Source organism: Nelumbo lutea, chromosome 7, assembly GCF_056320005.1.
Source record: "Nelumbo lutea isolate HS-2025 chromosome 7, American lotus-T2T, whole genome shotgun sequence".
NCBI classification, from domain to species: domain Eukaryota; kingdom Viridiplantae; phylum Streptophyta; class Magnoliopsida; order Proteales; family Nelumbonaceae; genus Nelumbo; species Nelumbo lutea.
In genome coordinates this window covers 22902808-22929525 of record NC_142690.1, presented here as the reverse complement: position 1 = coordinate 22929525, position 26718 = coordinate 22902808, and the positions used below count along the sequence as shown (strand labels likewise).

The following is a 26718-nucleotide window of genomic DNA, read 5'->3' as shown; positions in this document are numbered from 1 at the left end:
ATTTGGATACACAATCAATTTAGAATCCAAAATAAGAAGAGCTCAACAAAGTAGTTAGTTTATTATTATTTTTTATTTTGTCTAAAATTCTAAATTTTGATTTAACTTGCACTCTCTTTTGGTTTCTCTTTTATGCTTATTTTTTTGGTTAATTTGTTTTGGGTGTATAGCAGTTTGTATGAAGAGAAATGTGATTATACAACCCTATAACTTGCAACTGAGATAGTGGTTCGATTCTTCACTTTTAAATAGCTTTGGGAAGACTACTATTTCTGTTTTGACATGGTCGTTTTGGGTCAGTCTATAAGGAATGGTTTTGGATGGAAGGAACACCACTATTAAATTTATAGACCAAACAAGAAAACAAGAAGAAGAGTTTTTCTTTTTTTTTGGTAATGAAGAGGAGTTTAAATTAGAGAATGATCGAAAATATTTGAACTTACATTTTCCATTTGTGTTATTTTTTCATGCTCAATTGTTAGGTGGTGCTGCTAAATCATTTTCGTTATGTTCACTTGCTAGCTTAGTAGCTTTGATTGATTACTATTCAAATAATGATTATAATGCTAAAGTTGGATTATAAATTCATAGTGAATTTAGTCATTATTGTTGTTGTCGAGTTGTTTTGTGTATTACTTTTTTGGTACTTGAAAATCAATTTTTTTTTTTTAAATCACTTCAATTCAAAAATGTTATTTTGACTAGCTAGGGGTGTTCATTATATGGTTCAAATCGCAAAACTGAACTGAACCAAACCAAGTTTGCAGTTTGGTTTGGTTTATACCTATAACTGGTTTGGTTCGGTTTGAGAATTTTCTAAATTACGAATTAGAGTTTTGGTTTGGTTTATTTAATTTTATAATCTGAAACAAACCATAAACTGTAAACCTAAATATTATATATAATATATCTAAATGGAATACATAAAACTATAAATATATAACGTACGCTTTATTTTATAATAAATAATAAATACAAGTTTTTAAGTTTTAATTTTTAGGGGAACTATTTGGGCTTTCTAATTGGGTTAAGCCTAAAAGAGCATAGAATGGTCCAAAATCTCTAAACCGTATTAGAAACTGCACCAAACTATAATGAAACGGTTTGATTTGATTTTCATACCAAAACGGTTTAATTTGATTTAGAAAATTTTCAAACCGTAATTTATCAGTTTGGTCTAAGATTTTCTCTAAATCACAATATAGAAAAAGATATTTTTACATAAAGATATTTGTTCGGACGGGCTTGGGTTCGATTGGATAGGGATTGGGTCAGGCTCGTGCCGTCGAAAGCCCCAACCCAAGCCCAATCCAAGTTAACATCAGGCCCGAGTTTTCTGGGCCAAGGCCCAGCTTGAGCCTTGAAGCCCAAGAACTCGGGCCAAAACCGTGAGTTCGTGTTGGGTCGGATTCGCATCGGGTTGGGCCCGCCCAAGTTGCAGACCTCCTTTTTGGGGTTCTATCTTCTATGAAGCTTCTGGAATTGAAAGATCGCGGCCGAGAAGGGTAAACGAGCATTCTGCAGACCAGGGAACCGACGAACAGATAAGGCGTTCGACAAGGAAGGTTCGTTTATTTGAGGTAATTCTTGCTAAGTTAATCTCCCCTTCAATCTCTCCTTCTCTATTTTTGATTTATTTTCGAGTGACTTGTTCCCTTAAATAAAAGTTTCTTCCACCAAAAAAAAAAACTTATCGATTTGATCAGCGTTAAACCATGGATCCACAGAAGTTTCCTATAGCTGATTCTTTAAATCTTGTTTTTATATGATTTGGTTGCTTCTATTGGAAGCTTGTTATCCTTGAAGAGATTCATGGGCTTTAGCTAAATTAGTGTTTTTGCAACACATTTTAATCTTGATGTCTGCTCGATGTTTTTCCTAATTATTTATTTCTGTTGTTATGAACAAGATTCAGGCTGGAAGTATTCTTCCATCGTTATTTTGTTTTGTTCGTATAGCAAGCTTGTTCTTTTATTTTCTTTTCAATAAAGAGCTAAATATTTACCTTTTTTTTTGATCAATCTGAATATTTACCTTTCTCGAATCGATGGTCGAAAACAGCTTCAAAGATGATTCATTCATTGTTTAGACTATTATCTTCTTGGATCGATACTGTTCTTTCTTTTCTGTTTTGTTTGTAGTAACAAGGGCCTTTTTTTTTTTTGGATGGATACAAACTGAAATGGCCAATAGTGAAATGACGATGAAATAACGAAAATATTGGTGGTGAATGATCAATTCTTCATTAAACTTCCATACCAGCTTTTAAAAGAAAAAAGATAGGGAAATGAAGAATTTTTGGCTCGCGGGCTCCATGCTAGTCTTTACATTCTATAATTATAAAACGTTAGTATCCATTTGGAGGAGTTGAATTTATTTGCTAGGAAGGTTTTATATGTATATGATGCAGCTGTCAAGCATTGTGAATTATGACTTAAGGTTCTTGGGCTCTACAACATTACACGAGGGGAGGTAAGAAGACAAGGTTCTTGGTTTCCCGGATGAACATCTCGTTCAGATGGATTCCAAGACCAGTGAATTTACCAGCAGATGACATAGAGTCATAGACAGGAGTTATGGTTGTCTTTTGTGCTCACTGCTCAGAAAATGTTTCATGGATTATTAGGATTTTATCAAGGTATTTGTTCTTGGGGTCAGTTGGGTTTTTGGATTTTGATAGGGGGGAAAGTTGGTCAATGGGATTTTAGTTCCCATTGACCAAGATAATTATGTTTTTTAAAAGAAGGTCTGTTACAAGAATCCCAGATAGAGGCGCAAGGTGCAGCCTCACTTTTAAAAGAAGGTTACATCCAACCAAAATAAAAGGAAAACTGAAATAACAAACAATTACAGTGCAGCCCAGAACAGGTGATCCCTCTTAACTCCTTGTTTAGCAAAAGAATCAGCCATCTTGTTTGCTGGCCTTTGTACCCAATGTTATTTTATAACTAGCAGGGGCCTGTGTGATGCACGGGAAAATCTGAAAGAGTTAATAATTTTATTTTTCATTTAATGCTGATTTATAAAAATAATTATTGTTAATTGAATATGAACAAATAATTTTTAATAAATTTGGTTTTATTGATAATTTGTAGTAATTTTAATAATTTTTATTCTTTTTATTATTTTTAAATGAAAATTTGATTAACTTTAAATAAATAAAAATAATTATAAAAGCTAACATTTTTATTAATTCCACTAATAATTAACAATTATATAGGAATGACAATGGGGTGGGTTCAGGGCAAGGCACCCCATCCCTTTCCCTACCCATAGTCAAGACACTTTACCCCATCCTTGCCCTGTCCCCAGTGTCACGCGGGTTCAGGGCAAGGTAACCACTCCTCAATGTCGGGCAAGTTCAGGGGCAAGGCACCCCACTCCTCATCAAGGATGGAGAATCCTCGAATTTTCCTAACCCGTCCCAAGTATTGGGTGGGTTCAAGTTGAGGTGTAAATTGGGTTGTGCTAGGTCGACACGACATAACCCGCACGTGACCCGCACAAAGTACGAGTTGTGCCATGCTGGCCCACGAGGCATCCTGGGCCATGCCTCCCTTTAGGATAATTTGGGGGCCGGTTTGGCACGGCCCACGACTTGAGCCCGAACGGGCTCATGCTATGCTGTGGGTTGGGCTGGGCCTTGGGCCAGGCCATGCCGCATACCAAGCCAAGCTCAAGGCAAGGTACTTGCTCCCCGTTCAAGGTTTTTAAATATGGACCGGATAGGGAACCGTTCTAGGGTGTTTGGTCCGACTGTTTGGTCCGAACGGATGACCCACTTTGACAAAAAAATTAGAAAAACAAAAAAAGGACAAAAACTGTTGTCCAGGTTGACGGTTCGACTGCCCAAGTCAGCAGTTCGCTAACCAAATAAACGGTTTTTGGACAAAAAGCGGTTTTGAGGTGAAACGGTGTCTGGCTCCCAATTTTTTCTATCTAACCATCTGGTTTGATTTAGTTTTGAAAATACTGTCCCTGTCAACCCAATATTCAATTTGATGATAGAAATGATCAAAATGATATATTGAGTATCAACCACATGGTAAATTTCTATTATTGTTAATTGAAAGATTTAATAAATTTTCATTTAGTCGGACCTCAATCCCCATCCCCAACCTCAACCTCAATTGGGGATTCCTATTAATCCTCGTCCCCACACCCACCCCGCCAAAACAATCCCCACCCCTGGCCCCATTGGGTCGGGGAAGTCAGGTCCCCGTTGGGGATGGGGAAATTGTCATCCCTAAAAGTGTGTTCTAATAAATGACCCTAATAGAAACACATAAGAGTATACAATTGTTTTATATTTTTAACTTTTTAAATAATTAATAATTATTCATATTTTATATACTATTAATAATTTTTTTATAATACAAAAATAACAATAATTAATTTTAGTTAGGTTTATTTATCAAACTAATGAAACCAACTGACCCAATTAACTCGACCCGAGTTGGTCGGTTTTCTAGTATTTTAGGTTGGCTTTGGTTAAAAAATTTCCCAATTCGATCAAGTTGGATCAGTTCCACTTTAGCCATTTGTAAACCGATCAAAATTGAATGACCTAACCATGGATATATATTAATATTTTATATTTTAAATATAATTTTTAATATGAAAAAGTAAGAATTTTCCCATGTTTCTTAGTCTAAAATGTTTTATATCATAAATTTAATTTATAAATTTATTATTTAATAATCGCATTGTAATTTTTAAAATTAAATTAAAATTTTAAGTTTAAATCTTTTGAACAGACTAACCAAACCAAAAAATCGACCCAAACCAATACAACTTGAGTGGGTCGGTTTTCACAAAAAGTTAGTCGGTTTCAACTAACCAACTCCCTAACCTGACTAGGTCAATTTGGTTGACCAAATAGCCTACGACCGCACTGAACCAACTCATGAACACTCATAATTTCAGCTAAATTAATAGTCTTATCTTTAATAAATAACAATAGTTTAATCTCCAATAATTATTGAAAATTTATAGCAAAAATACACAATTATTGAAAATATATATAATGAAAACTACAATAATTACAAAAATTACAAAAATACAATAAGTACTAAAAATATATTAACTTAGTCAGTAAATGGTATAATCTCAAATAATAGTTTAATCTCTACTAAATATTATTCAATAACTTATAACATAAACACAATAAATACAATAAGTACAATAAATTAAATTTAAAAATTTCAACAATAGTAATTTAATCTCCAATAATTATTGAAATTTTTCTATTAAATAACTAAACAAAATAAATTTGTACATACTTATTGAAAATACATTTTTCACAAAAGACAATAAATATTAATTTTAGTATATGTAATTATATAATAAATATAGATTAAGAGTTTGAAATTATTATTAATAAATATTATTTATTTGAAAGTTATTTTCTCGAATTATTACTTGATATAAGTGAAATTAATTATTTACAATATTATGTAAAAATATTAAATTATTATTAATTTCAATATTGTGTTATATTTATTTTTCTACTTTTTAGTTTTTTTTTTAAAATTTATTACATAATTTATTTATTTTAACTATTTAGAATCTAATTATGTTAAATGTTTAGTTATTTAAAATATTTAGTTATTTAAATACTTAAATAATATGTAAAATTTTTAAAATTTAAAATATTAATTGTTTATTGAATTTAATCATCCATAAGATCATAGTTTATACTATGATTACATAATTTCATTATTAAATTTGTAATATATTAAATTTATTATTAATTTAACAATTATGTTATAATTATTTTTCTACTTTGGAGAATTTTTTTAAATTTATTACATAATTTCTTTATTTTAACTATTTTAAATCTAGTTATCATAAATATTTAGTTATTTAAATATTTAAATAATCTAGAAAATATTTATAATTTAGAAAAACAAAATATGATGAAACATTTAAATATTTAAAGCTATTACATATTATTAAATATTTAAAAAACATTTTAATTAGAAAAACATAATTTAAATTGTTATAACATAATTTCTTGATATATTTTGTAAAAATATAAAATTATTTTTTGTGTTTTTAATAAATATTTTAAAGTTATTTTGTAATTTTGTTAGAATATTTAAATAATTCTTAATTTTTTTTTAATCCAAACTTTCTTTAGATAGATATAGATAAGAAGTAGGGGAGAGGATAAATAGGAATTAGAGATAATTTAGGAGAAAAACTCTCTACTAAATTAGATATAATTTTGGAAATAAATAGGAACTAGAGATAATTTAGAAGATAAATAAGAATTAGAGATAATTTTGGAGAAAGTGGAGGAGGTAGTTTAGGAGTAATTTTAGGAGAAGAGATTATTTAGGTTATTGAGAAAGTGCTTATAATTGGTTGTTTCAAAAATGACCTGGATTAAAGAAAATAACAACTTTTAAAAAAGGAGAAAATAGATAAATAGCTTCTCTCAAAGGAGAGACATGCTGACATGGCAGGACCAGTTTTAATATATATATATATATATATAGAGAGAGAGAGAGAGAGAGAGAGAGAGAGAGAGAGAGAGATTACATACTACTAAAGATTACAGCCATCTTGTTAACCCCTTGTTAGAGATTGCATACTATTAATGTTATTTTATGATTTATGAATTTTACCCACTATTTTTTAGAAAATTTCAAGTCTTATGCCTTGGTCTCAAGGTTTATACTGGCCTAGCTTCTTCGTCCCTGTTTTGGTCTTTTAAAACTTTGTCCTGGACTAATTATGAGCTATTAATATCAAAAGAATAAATACAAACTGGTTTTTTGGTTTGATCTAAGCTTTCTATTTGTTGATACAGGTTGAGTCTTGTATAGAATTGCTAATGAGGGGTAGAAGCTATAGTTACAGCCCATCACCACCAAGGGGTTATGGAAGAAGAGGCCGGAGCCCTAGCCCTCGGGGTCGCTATAGTGGTCGTGGTAGAGATCTTCCTACTAGTCTTTTAGTTCGCAACCTTCGCCATGATTGCAGGTTTGTTTTTCCTGAATATTACTTTACTGATCCCTTTTTTTGTGTAGTTTTCAAAGAGGTTGGCTATTACAACAAATTTCTTTTGCTCTGATTTTCCTCTGTGATCATGTTGTTGTGAATGCAATGGTTGTAGTGGAACAGTTCTACTCAAAATTTTCATCCTTTCATGTTATTAAAAGTTCGTTTTTTTTTGAGAGGAGTAAAAGCAATATGGTATACTGTATATAGAAAAGTGAGATTGTATAAAAGTAGGTCTTTGTAGTCTACAATGAGAAGCTATACAACATGATCGACAGTTGATTCTGTGCGCAAAAGATGCTATGAGAGCTTGAAGATGGAGGAGTGAACTTCCCTGAAACTTTTATGATTAGAAATCCAGGAGATGAGCACTCCTAGGTTGATTGATCACCAAGTATTCTTTGGCTTGATTTCAAGCCAAAGATTGCTCCAGGCCTTACAAAGGATTTCAAAAGGAATTGTTTCAGAGGTCACATTTCCTCACTTTCTGAACTTTTTGTTGTCCAATTTTGGATCAGTACCACAATTGCAGAAGAAAATAAGCAAGTTATGCCCACCAACCTTGAAAAGTGGGTCCAAACAGAGGGATAATAGCAATCAATAAGTGAGAGGCTAGCTACCTCTTTTTCAGGTAACATTAAATGCAGTTGTCATCTACATTCCATTCCTTGATGGTCAACTTGTCCTTAGCTAAATTCTTAAAGCAGCCTGTATAGAGAAAACAATATTTGAGGCTGCATGAGAATTCCACATTACAGTGATGGGTAAGAATGTGGGGACCTACTATACAGTTAATGGAAAATATTAGTTATCAAGAACTGATTAACCACACTCTAAGGTCCATCTCCCTTTTCTTTTTGGGGGGTGGGAAGTGTTGCTTCAGTGTAAGATTTGGAATAAATTCTACTTCTCAGTTGTTACTTCAGGTTCTATTTTCTAGTATTTCTGAGTGTTCACTTCTCAGTTGTTCAGTCACTTTAGAAAGGGTTGGAAACATATCATTTAGTGGGGACTGGTCATACCAATGGTCCTTCTAACAGCGAAATTTACCCCCATCTCTTATTTTGCACGCATGAAATTTGCTTTGTATGTTTCAATTGCATCTTTCTTTCTATCTATGCCATGTATTTTAGCAGTTGATGTTACCTTAATTGTGTGGTTGCCCTTTAGTCTTTTGAATTATTCAGTTCTCTTCCATTTTCTTGTTTTATTTCTGCTAATGTTATAACATTCTCTTATTATTTTTATGCTTTTATCTTTATAGGTGCATCTTTCGCACATAATGTAATTCCTTATTCATTAATTATTGTTTTCTGATTGTTACAATATGCTTCATGAGGCTATTTGGTGGATGATGGACAGACATAATTTCATTTTTCATTTCTCAGCAAGTTTTTTTCCCTCTCTTTTTGTAGTTATTAAAGGTGCAATGCATATTAGATCTGTAATTCGAAGCAGGGAATTGAAGACTACTCAGATAGTACTATATTTTACTCAGTTTTCTTCCATATTTATGTCTTTCTGGAGTTTTGAATACATATCTAAATGAAACAGATCACAAATCTGTAAAAAATTTACATTGGATAATGGATTAAAACTCAAATTTTCTGGTTGTAACAAGAAAACTGCTCTCTTCCTTCAAATTGTCAATCTAAAGGCTTTGTTGTTTCATGTTTCTTTTGCCCATGATTTATCTACACCATAGTTGGAATATTCATGTTCCTTGAAAAGCTTTTCTGAATTATTAAGTCTGAAAATTCACCATGTTCAACAAGAGTTATGTGTTATGTGAAAACAGATGGTAGCACATGATGCATATTGCAGAAAATTACTAGAAATAATGTAATAAATTGTTAAGTTATCAAAAATTCGGATTTATGTGAAATGTCTAATAATTTGGAATCAAGGTAGAATTGGTTTTGCATGATGTATTTTAGCTGCATTAAAAAAAATAATGATCTGTATTAGTCGTCTAAGATTTTATATTTTATAGTATAATGAAACACGACTGCATTTGGAATGAAAGGGCAACTTGAAACAACAAACATGTGCTTTTGTGGTATATTTGAATGCTTTGATTTGCTGAAACAGCTATGAGAACTGGAAGTGGATGATTATGATAGCAGAGGGTAGTTATCCATCAAAATGAATAATAGTAGTAGCAGCAGCATCAAGGAATAGTTAATGTATCATCCTTTCACAGTCGAGCTTTTCATAATGTTTCAATTTTTCAATATTTTTCTTTTTCAGTGATATTATGTAGCAAGGGTGCCAAATTCTGAAGTATCCATTTTCCTCTGGGCACACCAACCTCCTTATTCATGGCACTGATAATCCTTTATTCATGGGCTCATGGCATGGGAACACGGGATGTGGTATTGAATAAACATAAACTACATAAACAAGCTAATTATACTGTATGAAATAAGAAAAATAAATAGGCTTGGAAACTCAAAGTGTAAGCACCTTGTCAGATGTGTGCTTTTCTCCTCATTAACCATTGTCAATATTTAGCATTTTTGTAGTCTTGGCACAACTAGAATTACTAATTTAAAGCATAGTCTAGTTAACATTATAAGCATATAGTTTAGGTGCATTGTGTTTTGCCATCTGATGTTATTTACTAAACCACAGTCATTTTGTGTTAGGTATTTAAAGCATATAGTCTAGTTAACATTGTAAGCATATAGTTTAGATGCATTTTGTTTTGCTATCTAATGTTATTTGCTAAACCAGAGTCCTTTTGTATTGGGTATATTTGCAAAGTTTATTGTTTAACTTTGTATTTATGTTTCTGACTTGTGCAGGCCAGAAGATCTACGTAGGCCATTTGGACAATTTGGTCCTCTTAAGGACATTTACTTGCCTCGAGATTATTATACTGGGTGAGATATCCCTGTTAAGTTACAATTTTAGGAAGCTGTCAATTCTGGTCTAACATTTGTCTTTTCTTTCTATGCATCTATGTATATGACTATATGTACTGGGTCAAGTAGGGAGCATCCCTACACAACCCCGCCTACTTCTGCCATGTGGGAGAGATCCTGTGGCTGATAGACTTTCTATCATATAGAGAATCCACTGGATTGGCCAGAGGCCACAACTTCATTCCCCGGGTATACATCTGCCCCATACCTCCAACTTGTACAGGATTTTGGGTCTCAAAACAAGTCTTCATGTTACTTTATCCTTGAGTTGAGGAAAAAGTTTCTGATGAAAATACATCGACACATGTTCTAGTTAATCTCACAGATTCTAATTTAAATACTGAAAAAATTAGAGGGATTTTATTCATCAAACAGGATTCCAATCCTAGTTTGGAATTGGGTTGATGTGGACTGTGGGATATAAGACATGGCCAATCCCCACAAGGTTACTCCACGTGGGTAAAATAGTGTAGTTTGTATATGAAGCTTCCTACTTCATCCATTAGGAAAATTTGAAAACCTTTATTATTATTATTTTTTTTAGTTTTGGAAATATGCGTTCTATTGAATGAAATTGGAGAGCCCATCTCCCTGCCCCTGCTTCCTGTTCTAAATTACTATTGTGATGATGAGGATTGTTCTTTATTCTTTTCTAGCCACTTGGATCTTTTTATTAAAGTTGTTGAGGTTTAACAGTTCAAATAAAGTTTTGAAGACATCAATCAAGTAATAAGAGTTCTGTTGAAGATATTAATGTTTGTGAAGATTGGAAGAGAGGTGGGTTTGAATACATTTTGAAGATGTTCAAGTCTTGAAGAATTTGAAGTCATCTTAAAACTGACATTTGCAAGGTCAGCAGCCATGTGCTTGCTTTTACTTGAATTGTATAAAGTACCTTGTACTTGCATTTGATATTTCTTGGGATTACATTGGTGATTTCACCCATCATTTTTTTTACATGCACAGTTACTGCCACTATGCTATTTGGTGGTTATATAACCATTCTTTGTGATACTAAATTTGGCTATGTTGCAGGGAACCACGTGGCTTTGGTTTTGTCCAATATATGGACCCTGCTGATGCTGCAGAAGCCAAATATCAAATGGATGGACAAATTCTTCATGGAAGGGAGCTGACAGTTGTGTTTGCAGAGGAGAATAGAAAGAAACCAGCTGAAATGAGAGCAAGGGAAAGAGTGAGGTAAACTTGGTCTTTTGTTTTTAGGCCCTCATCATTTGTGATTAGGTCCTGGTTAGCATTCCTGTTTGCCATAACCTTAATATGCAATTCCGAATATGCTGTCTCATTGACTTTTCTCTTAGGCAAGTATCAAAGATACTACTGAATAGTATATAATTACTTGTAAAAAATATTGTGCTAATTTATCAAAAAAAAGTATTGCACTACAAAGTTTGCAGAATTTTCATAAAATATACTTTGCAAAAGAAAATTGTTGAAAATGAATTAGACATTGTCATCTTCCAATTTGTAGTGAATGCATTCATCTTCCATCATCATTTCTATCACATCTTCCCATATCATTCCGGAGAGTTAATATGTTGACCACATTCTAGGACCTCACTCAGACAGATATGAACTTTTAAAGGGTAGTTTTATGTTTTTATTTTAAATTATTTGGAAGTTTGGGAGGTAGAGGCTATATAGCAAGTTGTCTAGAGTGTTCCATGTCCGATTGGCCTTTAACCTACTTGGGTCTTCCGTTAGTAGCTAACCCAAAAGAAAGTCGGTTCTGGTATCCAATTGTGGAAAAGTTTGAAAAGAGGTTGGCTTCTTGGAAAAAAAGTTACATTTTGGTAAGGGGTAGAGTGACCTTGATTTGGGTGAACTTGCTAGTGTTCCGGTTTATTTTCTTTTAGTATTCAAGATAACCTCAGGGGAAGCCAAGAAGCTAGAAAAGGTTATGAGGGATTTCTTATAGGAGCCAGGGGAAGAGAAGAACGATCATTTTTTTAGGTGGGAGATAGTTAGCAAGAGTAAGGAAGAAGGGGGATTAGGATTAGGATTAGGAAACCTAGTTCTTAAGAATGAAGCTCTACTAGGGAACTGGCTTTGGAGATGGCCGTTGGAGAGAGAGAGGTTGTGGCACAAGGTGGTGAATAGTATTCATGGCTGTTCGTAGAACGATTGGGATGCTGGGGTATCTTGACGAGTGACTTTTGCAACACCCTGGAAGGCTATACATGGAATCCTTCCCCATTTTCTCAATTTGATCAGGTATGATGTTAATTTTGGAAACAATGTTCTTTTTTGGGAAGACATTTGGGGGGTAGGCAACCAACCTCTTAAAGACCTTTTTCTCTCTTTTTACTCTCTTTCCCTTTATAGGGAAGAGCCGGTTTCCAGTTTTATTTCCTCTTCAACTTCTTCTGTGGCCCTAAACTGGGATTTTGGTTTCCGTAGAGGGTTATGTAATGATGAAAGTGCTTGTTTCAGAATTGTTGTCTTTACTTGAGTCTGTTTGGATCCCCTCAAACTTGATACGAGAATTTGGACCCCTAAACCGAAAGGCTTTTTCACTTGCTCCTCTTTCTTCAAGTCCCTTTACTCCACTTCTGCACCACAAAACTTCCCATTTAAAAAATTCTGGACTAGTTCCATTCCCCCAAAGATTGCTGTTTTTTGTTGGGAAGTTTATTATGGTAAGATTAATACCTTTGAAAACTTGCAAAAGAGGAGACCAAAATGGTGCTTATCCCCTAATTGGTGTGTTTTTGTAAATCTCAGAATGAGGAATGCCACCACTTACTGATCTCTTGCTCCTTTGCTACAACTTTATGGAATTGGAGTTTTATGTTGTTTGAGTGTAGGTGGAACCTGCCATCTGATACTACCTTACTGTTTAGTTCGTCTATCTTTGAATGACACACAAAGAGAGGGAGAATTACGTGTAAGTGCATAAGAACAGCTTTGTTGTGGACAGTTTGGGAAGAAAGGAACACCAGAATTTTTTGTGAAAAAGAAAGGAGCTTCTCATAAGAAAAATAATGTATTTTGACAAGGGCAATTCAGTGGCTGGAAACTCTAAAGCTCTTTGATGCATGCTCTTTTGATGACCTATGGAGAAGCTGGTCAGCAGTGGCTAATACTTCTACCAGGAATGACAGATGTGGTTGAATGGATGCCACCAGGGGAGGAGTTTATTAAGCTGAACTTTGATGGAAGTAACCGAGGAAATCCAGGACCTTTAGGCATAGGAGGAGTGCTGCGAAACAAAGACAGTAGCATTATATCTTTATACTCAAGTCCTGCGGGTGTGGGAGACTCTTTAAGGGCCTAATTAGTTGTTGCTGTACAAGGAATCCAGCTTGTGAATCAGCTAGGCATAGAGCATCTGATTATTGAAGGGGATTCCTAAGTGATAGTGGGTTGGCTGAAGGATCTGGGCACTGTGATATGGGGTTTTAGAGATCTTCTCAAAAAGGTTAAATCACTAACAAGGAATATGACAATCAGAGTTCAGTGGGTAGGCAGATCGACAAACTTAATGGCTGATTCACTTGCAAAACAGGGGGTTCTTCGGGCTACTTTATTTGGGCTTCTGTGTAATTTCTTTTGTACTTATAATTTTGTAACTAGTTTTAAAGGAAAGGTCGCATCTCGTGCCTTTACATGGGTTGCATGTAACTCTTATTTTCTGGTTTAATAAAACTTTACTCATTTATCCAAAAAAAAAGGGGTAATTTTATGTTAGAAGGCTACTACAAACCATTCAAGAACTTTAGAAGAATCTTATCATGATGAAAACAGTGGTGCTTTGGGTACTGATTTACTCTTTCCAGGGTCTAGATCTACAACCACACTTAGTTCTAAACCAACCTGGCTTATAGGTTCGGAATCGTACTCTTCTATAAGTACCCATGACCATAAAACAACCAGAATCAACTTCTTGGTAGGAAAAACCACCACTACTGCCACTACTACTACCATGGCTGGGTGAGGGTGGGATTGTACAAACTATCAGGTGGTACACTCATCATTATCCTCCATGCCTTATCCCCAACTATATGTGGTTGACTGCAGGAATCATGTTTCGCCAATCCATTCTATTTAAAGGCATATCCACTGTTAAATTATTAATGCCTAAATCATTTTTTACTTGTCTCCCATGTCCTTTTTGGTCTACCCTGAGCTCTTCTAGCCCCTTCAATTTGTAACAAATCACTTCTATCAGGTAATACACTAATACCAATAATAAAGTTTTTTGGGTAGTGTTAAGTGGAGCTGTATATGGGATAATGATGCTAGACGAATGGAACATGGATAAAATCATGAAAACTCTTTTCTAGCGATCAAAAGTGAGGTTGTTATTAATAGGATAGTGATGCTAAACCTGGGAGTGGAAGCCCCAGGTTTCAACAAAGTCAAGCTAGATTTTGATGGGAGCTAAACCTGGGACTGGCAGGAATTGGTGGTGTGATCATAGACTCCTCAAGCGAAGTATTGGCTATGCATTCAGGACAGTAGAAAGAGCAATACATTTGATCTGATTTGAAATCTGTGATAAAAAGAAGAAAAGGAAAAGTTTGTGCAGAGAAGAGAAGAAGAGAAAGGTTGAAGAGAATGGGGAGAAGCCAAAAAGCTAATTTGGCTGCCCCTTTCGCTATCTTATATACTATAATTAAAATTGATTACAATGACAAGTATAGCCTTAGTAAGTTGGCTATTACTAAAAACATAAGTGTTGTAAGGCTTATTTGATTGTTACTTTATAGCTGCTATTAGTAGGCTGACTTCTTAGGATACTGTTAGTTATTTACTTGTCTTTTTTCTTATTATTTTTAGTTCTAGGATGTGCCGCCAGGGGCATACTTGTAATTTCTATTCCTTTATTAAAGTAATATAAATAGAAGACTGGCGACAACCAATATGAACTTTTTCTCTCAATCATACCTCTTCTTCTTCTCTTTCTCTCTCTCCCCCTCTCCATTAATCATTACATGGTATCAGAGCAGGTTTCTGGGCTGTAAAAGACCTATGACCCCTCCTGTTTTGAGCAAGGTCTCCTTCTTTAAAAGTTTTGGACGTGGAAGATAGGGAAACCCTACTAGATTTTTGGCGGAAACCCCAGCAGTTTTCTGGTGGCATTTTCTGTGGAAACCCTAGCAGTTTTTGGCGGCAATTTCTGTGGAAACCCTAGCAGTTTTTTGTGGTTTTTTCCTTGGCCGTAATACCAAGAAAACCCTAGTCGGAGAAGGGTGATGCTGGTACAGAATCCCTTCCTCCTCTGTTCGATGTTGTGAAGTCAAGTTCAGGTTAGCACCTTCGTACAAGTGTGAACAGGTGTGTTTTTTTTTTATTTCAGTCTTCTTTGGCCGATGGTGTGTGGGGCTCATTCCTTGGTTATATAGGTATTTGTTTGGATGTTGGATGGTTAGACTGTATGGACTACAGTCGGACTGATAGTAATGTCTGTCTTGTTGGCGTTGAACTGATTACCGGGCTGGTTTAACGACTGGTTGTGTTGACTGAACCTTCTTAGAGTTGTTTTCAGCTGTGTTTTGTTCTCTTGCTCACATCCTAGAAGTAAATTCCTTGAGGGTTGATATTCTGATTGTGGCTGCAGTGTAGTTGGGTGGTGTTTGGATTGGTTTTCAGTAGTATTCGATGGAAAATTATGAATCAGCTTCATCGGGGGCCATACCAACCCGCAACACAGCGGGTATGGGAGGTGAAAACATGGTTTTTCCCATGCTAATTACCCATTTAAACGGTCAGAACTACTTGGAGTGGTCTAAGAGCGTAAAACTCTATGTAATGGCAAGGGGTAAAGCTTGTTACATTAATGGAAGGGTGAAAGAACCCAAGGGTGAGACGGTTGAACATGATAGGTGGGACCAATAAAACAGTATGGTGATGTCTTGTCTCCTCGCAGCCATGGAACCTGATGTGAAGAAGAACTTTATGTGGGCAGACACCGCTAGTAAGATCTGGGAACAGGCTAGAACTACCTATTCTAAGCAGAGGCATTATGCCAAGGTTTACCAGTTACAAGTTGAATCCTCAACATGTAAATAGGGAAACCGTAGTTTGTCTTCATATTATTCAGCCCTTGCCTCCATATGGAAAGAATTGGATCATTATCAGGCTATAGAGTGGAAACATGATGATGATGCTAAGGCCTACAGGGAGCTGGTCTCTCAGCAACGTGTGTTTGCTTTTTTGTTGGGACTGAACCCTGCATATGGACCGTTGAGGGTATAGATCCTAGGAAGCAAAGAGTTGCCTACGGTTCACGAGGTATACTCCCTTGTTCAATCGGAAGAAAGTAGGGGGAATGTAATGGTTACAACTGAGGGGGAGCAACAAGTTGCTTTGGCTGCAATGAATAATAACTCCATGGGAAAGAAAAGTGACACTAAGAAGGCTGATGATAAAGATAAGTTGTTCTGTACCCACTGTCGGCGTTCACGACATACATGTGACACTTGTTGGGACATCCACGGGAAACCCAAGTGGGCAGCAAAGAATCAAGAACAGGGTAAAGGTCAAGGCTAGAAGAAAATGAACACAACACATGTGGCAATCCAAGATACTCAGGTTGCTGGTAGTACCCAGGACCACCCAAATAAGTCTGACCCCAAGGAAGATATAATGAATTCTTTCAGAGAGCACCTGGAATCTTATGGTAGGGCTTTGCGGCAAACGGACAGCTCAATCACTGGTACTCCCTCTACTTCATTTGCATCTACTTTAGGTAATACGGCTTCTGCATTCCATGTCACTCCCACGGATTCCCCTTGGATCAGTGACTCAGGGGCCTCCAACCACATGACCTGTAAGCCAAACTTTTTTCAGTCTTATATCTTTTTGTCAGGAAGGGATAAAGTGAGACTTGCAGATGGTTCTTTTTCCTCTATTGCAGGCAAAGGATTAATATCTCTTACCCATGGCCTTAACCTGAATTGTGTATTGCATGTCCCTCAACTTCCTATAAATTTGCTTTCAATTAGTAGCATTATAAGCTCCTTGAACTGTAGCGTGACCTTTTTTGCCGACTCATGTTTTTCAGGATCTAACTTCTGGGAGGACGATTGGTAGAGGAAGCCTAGTGGATGGTCTCTACATTCTCGACTACAAAGCTGATCTCTCGGTGTCATTCTCAGAGTCACATAGTCAGTCAAATAAGAGTCAATTTTTTTTTGTGGTATAGTCGTTTAGGTCATGCTTCTTTCGAAATAATAAAATCTTTGTTTCCAGTTTTATTTAAGTCATGTTCAGTGTCAGAGTTCATGTGTCAAACGTGTCAGTTGAGCAAACAGTGTAGAACAACTTTTCACTCAAGTAATAAAAGATCAAATGTTCATTTTCATGTTGTGTATTCTGATGTATGGGGACCTACCAATGTAATCTTTGAGGGCGGATATAAGTACTTTATCACATTGATCGATGATTACTCTCGCTATACATGGGTAATTCCTATGCGTAGTAGAGATGAAGTTCCAAAGATAGTGAAAGACTTTCAGAGGATGGTGCTTATGCAGTTCCATGTTGAAATACAGATCTTCCAATCCGATAATGCAAAGGAATACTTCCATGGGGAGCTCAATGAGTTCTTTGCCTCCCACGGATCTATTCATAGGAGCTCGCGGGATGATGTTACACATGAATGTTCCAAAAAGGTTTTGGGTGGATGCTATACTTGCAGCTGCTTATGTTCTCAATCGCATGCCCTCCAAAGTGCTGAACTACATGGCCCCTCATCAGTTATTGTACCCTCAGTCTCCTTTATTTTTCATCCCCATGAGAGTGTTTGGTTGTCGTGCCTTTGTTCATGGCTTGTCTCCATCCTGAGGTAAGTTAGACCCTCGGTCCATTCCTTGTGTCTTTCTTGGGTATCCCCCCTCTCAAAAAGGGTTTCGGTGCTTTGATCTAGTTAGTCGTAAGTTTTTTTGCTGTATTGATAGTATATGTGGATGATATCATCATTACAGGAAGTTGGAGCTCAGAGATGCAAAACTTGAAATAATCCCTTGCATCTAAATATGAAGTAAAAGATCTAGGCCCCCTGAAGTATTTCCTTGGGATTGAGGTTGCTCGCTCAGAAAAGGGTATCTTTGTCTCTCAAAGGAAATACACTCTTGATCTATTACAGGATACAAGCAAATTAGGTGCAAGGCCGACATATATTCCTATGGATGTGGACCACAAGTTCGGTGACTGTGTTGCTGAACCTCTGAAAGATGTGAAACAGTTCCAAAGGTTAGTGGGAAAGCTGATTTATTTGTCCATGACCCGTTCAAACATTGCCTATTTCTTTGGGGTCCTAAGCCAGTTCATGCACTCTCCTAAGAAACCACACATGGAGGCAGTAGAGAGAGTTCTTAGATACTTGAAGAAATATCCTGGAACAGGCCTATTATTCAGTAAACACTATCACCTAAAGGTGGAAGTCTTTACAGATGTTGATTGGGCAGGAGCTGTGGATGACAAAAAGTCCACTAGTGGGTATTGCACATTTGTGGGAGGAAATCTGGTGACCCGGAAAAGCAAGAAACAAAGTGTGGTAGCAAGGTCAAGCGCGGAAACCGAATATAGAGCCATGGCACATGGGGTGGCTAAAGTCCTTTGGCTAAAGAATCTTCTAGGGGAGCTTGGAGTTGTTGTTCATAGTCCTATGTCCCTTTACTGTGATAACAAGGCTGCAATAAACATCGCCATCAACCCTGTCCTACATGAGAGGACCAAGCACATTGAGGCGGACAAACACTTCATAAGGGAAAAATTGGAAAAAAGGGAAATTTGCATTCCTTATGGCAACTCCAAGGAACAACTTGCTGATGTTCTCACAAAGGGGCTTCCGTGCTCGTGGCACAATGAGTTATGTGACAAGCTGGGCATGATAGACATATTTAGCCCAACTTGAGGGGGAGTGTTGTAAGGCTTATTTGATTGTTACTTTATAGCTGCTGTTAGTAGGCTGACTTCTTAGGATATTGTCAGTTATTTACTTGTCTTTTTCCTTATTATTTTTAGTTCTAGGGTGTGCCGCCAGGAGCATACTTGTAATTTCTATTCCTTTATTAAAGTAATATAAATAGAAGACTGGCGATGTATGAACTTTTTCTCTCAATCGTACCTCTTCTTCTTCTCTTTCTCTCTCTCTCTCTCTCTCTCTCTCTCTCTCTCCATCAATCATTACAATAAAGTAAACGCTCTTAACTAAACATAAACTAATGGGCCTTGGGCCCAATAACTCACTAGCTAAATTTAAAAAATAAAACAAATGTTATCAGCCCAATCTGAACGAGAAGAAGAGAGGCTGAACTTTTAGCTCTGCTAGAAGGATTAAAACTCGCCCTTGGAGGTTGAAGGGAACTCAAAAACAGAGTGATATCATGGACCAATTCAAGGGGTAATGCTCCTTGGATTTATAGATATCCCCTAAGAGAGATCGAAAGCCTAGCAAGAGAACTCAATGCCTCATTCACATGGATCAGGAGAACTGCAAATGGGATGGTTGATTCATTAGCCAAACAGAGTTCATAGGCAGCCGCTGTTCTGGGCTTTATAGTAACACTGTGGTGCAATGTCTGTTATATTTGCTGTAATTCTGTAACCGATTATCTTAATTGAATAAAATTCTCCTTTTGCTGATAAAATTCTCACCCTGTATTGGGAACATCTAAAATGATTTATACCAAACTGGAAACAGACCACAAGGCTCTTAGCTTGCTTGTTTCGAGGCTTGGCTTAATCTTACCCGGCAAAGAAGCTGGCACCACATAAGAATATTCAAGATTCAAGAAAACAGAAAAGGTAACGGATTTAGGTAATGTTTAGGGTCTGTTGAAACTCAGTAACAAGAACAATTAGATAAAGAAAGATGGTAAGAGAATGAGAAAAAATAAAAGCTAGGGAGATGGTTTAGCAGTGAATGAGAGTTCAATAAGGAATAGCTCTGCATATAGTAACATGGAAATTGGATAAACCAGCATTCACATGAAATACCTGCTATTAATTAAAATAGATCCCGACAGACGTAACACCATTAGGATTTTTAGGAGTCAAAACCTAAAGATGGAATTGGCATTTTTATAAATTTGGAATTGACACCAAAGACATTGGTAGAAAAAGTTTAGATAAACAAATAGATCTTCTAATACCTGTTAGTATTCGAATTTCCTAAAAATAGATATAAAAGTATTTGCAACTAAAAAACCATCAAACTATCTTGATGATCTGAAGTGATCTTGAGGATTCACCCGTTATTCAGCATTCAAAATGTAATCGAAGATTTGATTAGGATAATCAAATCCAAACCTCGGCTGGAGTTGACATATTATACTTATTAGGCTTTCTGGAAAAGGTTGGAACTTGTGTGCCTTGGGCCCAACTCAATGAATTATACTTTTATCAATTTTATTGAACCGGTGTGCCATGAGCATGGATTGTCATACTCATCTAAAAGTTGATGCTGAAAGTCTGTGTTTTAGAATTGCAACTCTAGAAGTTGGCACTAAAAAGATGCATATGTTTATACTTGCTACTCTAATTTTTTTGTTGAAAGGTTGCTAATGTGGTGATGCTCTTCTTGGCAGGGGCCGGTCTTATGACCGTAGGCGGTCTCCTCGTTATTCCCGCTCCCCACGCTACTCCCACTCACCACATCATGCAAGATCTCGTTCGCATAGCCCTAGTTACTATTCTCCATCCCCTAGGCGAAGGCGTTACTCAAGGTATGCATTCTTTTATTGGTTTCTACTTGGCACTACTTAACTTTACATGGTATTTGTCCGTCTTACCAGAAAACTTGTTACTTCTTATGCAGGTCAGTTTCACCACCAGATAGAAGGTACAGTGGAGAACGATCATACTCTCGTTCTCCTTATGGTTCAAGGAGCCCAGAAGACTACACTAGGAAACCGGAGAGGGAAAGGTCCTTGAGCCAGTAAGCTACTGAAAAAAACTGCAACCCCATTGGTATCAGTGGTTGCTTTCAGTGATAGCATTTATCATTACAATGTACCTCTTTAATTAGGTTGGCATCAACGCAGATAGATTTTCACATTTTGTTCAAGTTAGCATAAAGTTGAACGGCTATTGTAGAAGGTAACATCTTGTTAAGAATTTGGGTGCAATTTTTATACGAGGGAAACTGGTGAAGGTACCCAATTAGTGGTAGGAAGAATTTGTAGGGGTATTGGATATCGGATAAGGAAATGTGAAGCTTGTACGATTCACATTATCTCAAATGGCAACAAAAACCAACCCCATAAATATTGGGTTCTGTTTTTAATCCTAAGTCTCACTCTTGCTGCCAAATCTATGTCCATGTTATAGAGCATGTAAGGGGGTCAAGAATTCTCTAATCTTAAAGCTTGCATGCACATCCTTAAATCATTCTCCTCTCCAATCTCACAAGCGGTTTATTTATAAAAATCACATATCCATCCCTCTTATAAAATCCTTCCCCTTCCTATTAAATCCCACGAAAAATGCTGTGCTATGTGACAAATACCAGTGCCACGAAAAAAAGGTGGTATTGGCAAGGTTTAAAGTATTGGAAACGTATAATGTATCAGAAAATTAATTTTAAGAGACATTGGGATATGTCTTGGATGTACATGCGTATAGGTGAAAAATTAAGATAATCTTGGACACACTATAAATACTTCAATAAATCATAAAATTACATCAACAACGCCAAATATAAGATTTCAATGAGGTATATATACATTAAATTAATATATTTTAATGGTTTTACGAAGAAATATGTTATAGCTAATTATAATTTCATTAAAAATTTTATGCTTAATTATAATTTATAAATTATAATTCTTAAGTTTTAATGTTTTATGGGATGGGAAAAACCCCACTCTCCTATCCAACCATAAAACACGCATTGTCACAACTTGTATGTGAAAATATAATTAATAATTATTTATTATTTATTGTTCATTTATAAAAAATAAACATTATATAATATATTCAAAAAATAGTTATTAAAGAAGAAAATTTCAATTGCTTTGTGGATATGATGGATTATCCATAGAATTATAATATATTCAATCATTGTGATTGAATGATAAAATATAATTAATTAATTATTTTTATTTTTAAAATAAAAAATAAAAAAGTATAATTATTAAAGTAGAAATTTCAATTGGTTTGTGGATATGATAGACCATCCATAGAATTATAATATGTTCAATTGTTGTGATTAAATGATAAAATATAATTAATTGTTATTTATTTTTTAATTCTAAAAACATAAAAAGTCAAAAAGTATTGAAGAAGAAATTTCAATTTCAATTGATCTATGGATATGATAGATAAATCCATAAATCTAAAACATATTTAGTTTGTATAGGCAGAGAAAAATTACATTTTTAGATTTTTTTGTTAATTTATATTTTCCTTGAATATCTTAACGAAATTTCCATAAATCTAATGATAACAAAAAAATTATGATTTTGAATGTAAGAAATGTAGATCAACATAAATTTAAACATTTAAGAAAAAAAAAAAAGAAATCACAAGATAATATAAAAAATTGAAAAAATTTACCTATTTTTGCCATATTTCTTTCAAAATTTGAAAAATCTTTAAGAAAATTAACGATTTACACTTGTTTCTTGCAAACTTTTGCAAATCTAGCACTCTAGGAATGAGGTTTGGAGTTTTAGAGTCATGTGAATGCTTATTTCGGGAAAAAGAAGCTTGCTTTCCCCTTTGATTTTTTTAGTTTTTGGCCATATCTTTTATGTCGATATGCTATCGATACGGCTGATACGCCCCTAATACAGGTCTGATACATATGAAAAAAGATGAAACATCTAATTTTCATACGCGTCCTGTATCTATTTTTCAAAGATATGATACGCCCCCGATACACCCCCGATATGCCCTCGATACGGGTTTGGTACACATGAAAAAAGACGAAACATCCGATTTTCATGCGTACCGTATGAAATTTTAAACCTTGGGTATTGGTATGATTCCAAATTCATATAAAATTAACCCAGAAACGAAACTGTTTTGGCCACCGATATTTGGGTCAGCGGTTTGACCATCTAGGTCAAACGGTTCGGACGGTTTGAATATTTTAACAGTGATATGTCATCTTACCCATTGGATTGGAATATTATGGTAAGATACATATAAATACAAGAGAAAATAAAGATGGAATGAGATGTATTTGAGAAGTTGTCGACTGAAAGAGTTTAGAAGAAGGAGAAGAAGGGCTTGAAGGCTGTAGCAGTGACGATGGAGACAACAACGGTGGTGATGGTGAAAAACTTGAGTAGATTTGAGATTTCTCAATCTCAGATTTTACTCTCTCTCTTGCAGATTTGCCATCTAGAGTCTAAACTTCTCTCCAAGATCTCTAAATGTGAGATCTCTTTCACTGTTTCACACATCTCTCTCAATAGATCTCAAATCTGAGAGATCTCAGATCTTAGATCTTAGATCTAAGAGATCTTCTTCCCTTTTCATTTTGTTGTGACAAGTTAATAAACCGCAAACCATTCTTTGGGTCAAACGGTTCAATGGTCAAATTGTCCAGGTCAATGGTTCGTTGACTAATTCAACGGTTTTTTACCAGAGATCGGGTTTGGGGTAAAATTGAACCAGTCGCCTGAATGGTTTCTGGTCTGAATGGTCCGACCGTCCGGGTCAAGGATGGTTCAAAAACATTGGTTTTGACCATAAAAATTCATTATTAAAAGATGCATTTTTGTCCTATTTAAGTTTTAGCAACTTACCTCTTGGGTAGAAAAGTTATTTACCCACATAGGAGATGGCCAGATGTGCATCACTTACCTCAAAAATAAACTTTCCTTAGTCTCCACATAAATCCGAAAAAGAAATATGGGTTTCTTGGTCAGTGGAAACCAAAATCCCATTGACCAACTTTCCTCATTCTCAAAATAAAAAAAATGAATGCCCCTATGCAAAATTCAAGGCCATCTTAGGGCTTTCGATGTATAAATTGAGAAAGATTTTCTCAAAAGTTGGAAAAGATGAACATCGGTGCAGAAGAAAATAATAAATATCAAATAATTTTTCTTTTGCTTTTGGAAACATTTGAAGTATATGTAAACCAGCAGATACTGCAAGCAGCTTCATTGAATCTTAATGATGGCAACGATAACAGAAGTGAGAGGTCTGTTTCATTGAATCCTATCCAATGATATAAGGATGTTGCACGTTGGATATTCGAATACGATCCTATCCGATTTAACTTTTTGACAAAACATAATATCTATATAAACCAAAACAGAAAAAAAAAGACAAGTATTTTTATCTATTTTTATTATATGTATGTCTTTTTATAAAAAAATAACAAAAAATGCAATATAAACTTGTCTATAAATAAATAACTAAGATCAGATAGCGGGTGATCCAAATATGGCAAAATATGATCGGATTTGAATCTGAATCAGATCCAGTTCATTTGTACCCCTACTGTTTGCTTAACTTTACGTGTTTTGTCCAAGATAAATAGGAATGGTAAGAAATATTCTTCAATATTCCTTCCCTTCTCACATTCGGCTTGTGAGTTGTGAGATAGGATGAAAAAACTGGTATTTCAATTCTTGGGCAGTCTGAGACTAGGTCACTATGAAAAGAAAAAAAAACTGGGATTTCAATTCTCCAATTTTGTACCATGCAACCATTTACAAGGGAAAAACAATACTATGTAGACTCGTCATACAATAAAACAAAGAGCAAAAGCAAGAATGCAAGATCACTTACATATCTATTTTGCCTTAGATTAGCACAGTGAATTGTATGGCCAATACAAAATTGCACCATGATTTCCGACTGAAAAGAGAAGGGATACCCCAGACCATCACTTAAAAAGACTTCAGGCACCCTATGAATGCACTTCAAAATATCCCTTAATTGCATGCATCATGGGGCTCTCTGTCGGTTAGGAATAGAAGCAGGAGTGATCATCATATCTTGTATCCAAGAGCCTGGGTACCAAATATTACACTTTTTCTAAATTACCATATTTTTAAAGTTTTTCAAGATATGTTTGCCTCTTTGGGAAGAATGTAAATGTCAGTTCAGTGCATATATCAACTCTGGTTTAGTTTTGATGGTGTTTGGTAAGAATGGATTTGTATACTGAAAGTGACAAAACTTGTCCAATAAGAACAAAGTTGATCAATGATGTTAAAAAGGTATATTTCAATCACAAGCCTGAAACTCAGTCATAAAACCTGAAGTGGCTCAATGGTTAAAACTTGTTCATTTAGCATGTTTTTGGTGCCATTAGATAAGTAATTAAGTAATCTTTCCAATGAGACCAAGATCTTCTAAATCCAATGCGTTTTGTAGGAGTTATGGTCATTTTAGGGTAGGGTGTCAATCAAAGACAAATTTAGATCTTTCTACTGATCACTCTTGGAATTACTTTTGTTCTGTTTTGTTTTAGTAGGATTGGTGTGTAAGTTTTAAGATTTGGAGTCCTTATTTGAATTGTCTCAGTTTTGAAGCAGTCAATATTTGCTTCTTATATAGGTAGGGCTGTCAATCGACCGGTTTTGGATTAGACCCTGTCCAAACTGAAATCAATTTGGACGGATTGAACAGACTAATAAGACATATTGAATTGGACCGATCCAGACTTAATGGTCTACAGTATTTATTGGGTTGGATTGGACCTGGTCCATCTGTAATGAATTTATATTGGATTGAGTTGGATTGAGCCAATATCTGGTCCATTGGCGGAAGATAAGAATATAGGTGCCCATGACCAGGTTTGGGTTAGGATTAGTCTAAATTAAAACAAATTTAAACAGATTGGACAGTCAAGACATTGAATTGGACCAGTCCAATATGGTCCATAATGTTCATTGAATTGGATTGAACCTGATCTATTTGTAATGGACTCACTTGCCTATAGGCAAGTGTGTGATCTTCTTCTTCTAATTTGTTGTTTTCTCTTTGAAGAAAAATGTTCTTATACAACTGATCCTAACCCCTTCAATTGAAGGGGTGAATAAATGTCATTCACCCCTTCAATTTGACATTTGGCTATTGGGAACTGCTCAAGGGCTTTGAACTTAACCAAACTGATCGGGAGAGGAAAAGAAAAAGGGAAGAAAAGGAAGTGGTGACTGAAGGCATTTTTGACAAGAAAAAGTGGAATTCACATCTGCACCCCACAGTGGACGCCCCACAGCATATCCCAACCATGTATCGGGAACCTCTCCCACTGACAATTTTGGGAGATGTTCCCCATGCACACTGAGATGTGCATGTGGGGTGTTTATGGGGCGCAGATGTGATATCGCAAAAGTGAAATCTTCAGTGGCCAGAGGATAAGGACACGTTAAGAAAAATGGTCTAAGCCTGTCGTCATTAACCAGCAGTCTAATTGATTGCCGGCTCAAACAACAAAGAGCGCCATCCATACCACTTCGCTTTGCAGGAAATGGTGAATACTGCAAAGGGAACATAGAGGATAGAGGCAGTATTGCTCTAAGATTGAGAGGCGTCGTTGGCACAAATGGGCATTACCCACTCTAATGGGCATTACCCACTCTAGGATTCGTTCGTTTGTAACAATCCAACTTACCTGGGCAAGTGCACTATTTATGCACATGGGAGATGGGTAAGTTTTACCCAAGAAAGTAAGGATAACTTTACTATGGGCTCATTGCTTAATGCAAAAAAAACATTGAAAAATTGGTCAATGGAAAAGAGTTATCTATTGCTTAATGCAAAGAGAACAAGGGCTGATGGGTACCAAGAGACTACATCAACAGGTATACTCTCATATCTTTATTAATTTCTCGTTTTTTTT

General features: G+C 35.5%; 1 protein-coding gene across 2 annotated transcripts; it reads left to right on the top strand.

Moving 5' to 3' along the window:
• The first annotated feature begins 1431 nt into the window (after positions 1 to 1431).
• LOC148845648 (serine/arginine-rich SC35-like splicing factor SCL33) lies at positions 1432 to 21192 on the top strand. Of its 2 annotated transcripts, none has more exons than XM_088954679.1 (6): positions 1432 to 1580; positions 6818 to 6990; positions 9816 to 9893; positions 10971 to 11135; positions 20495 to 20632; positions 20725 to 21192. In XM_088954679.1, exons 2-6 carry the CDS (start codon positions 6842 to 6844, stop codon positions 20846 to 20848), a joined length of 654 nt encoding a protein of 217 aa, XP_088810805.1. In that variant the 5' UTR covers positions 1432 to 1580; positions 6818 to 6841; the 3' UTR covers positions 20849 to 21192. The 2 variants fall into 2 exon arrangements, with proteins under 2 accessions (XP_088810805.1, XP_088810804.1); XM_088954678.1 differs by having other exon boundaries at positions 1483 to 1565.
• The last annotated feature ends 5526 nt before the right edge of the window (positions 21193 to 26718 follow it).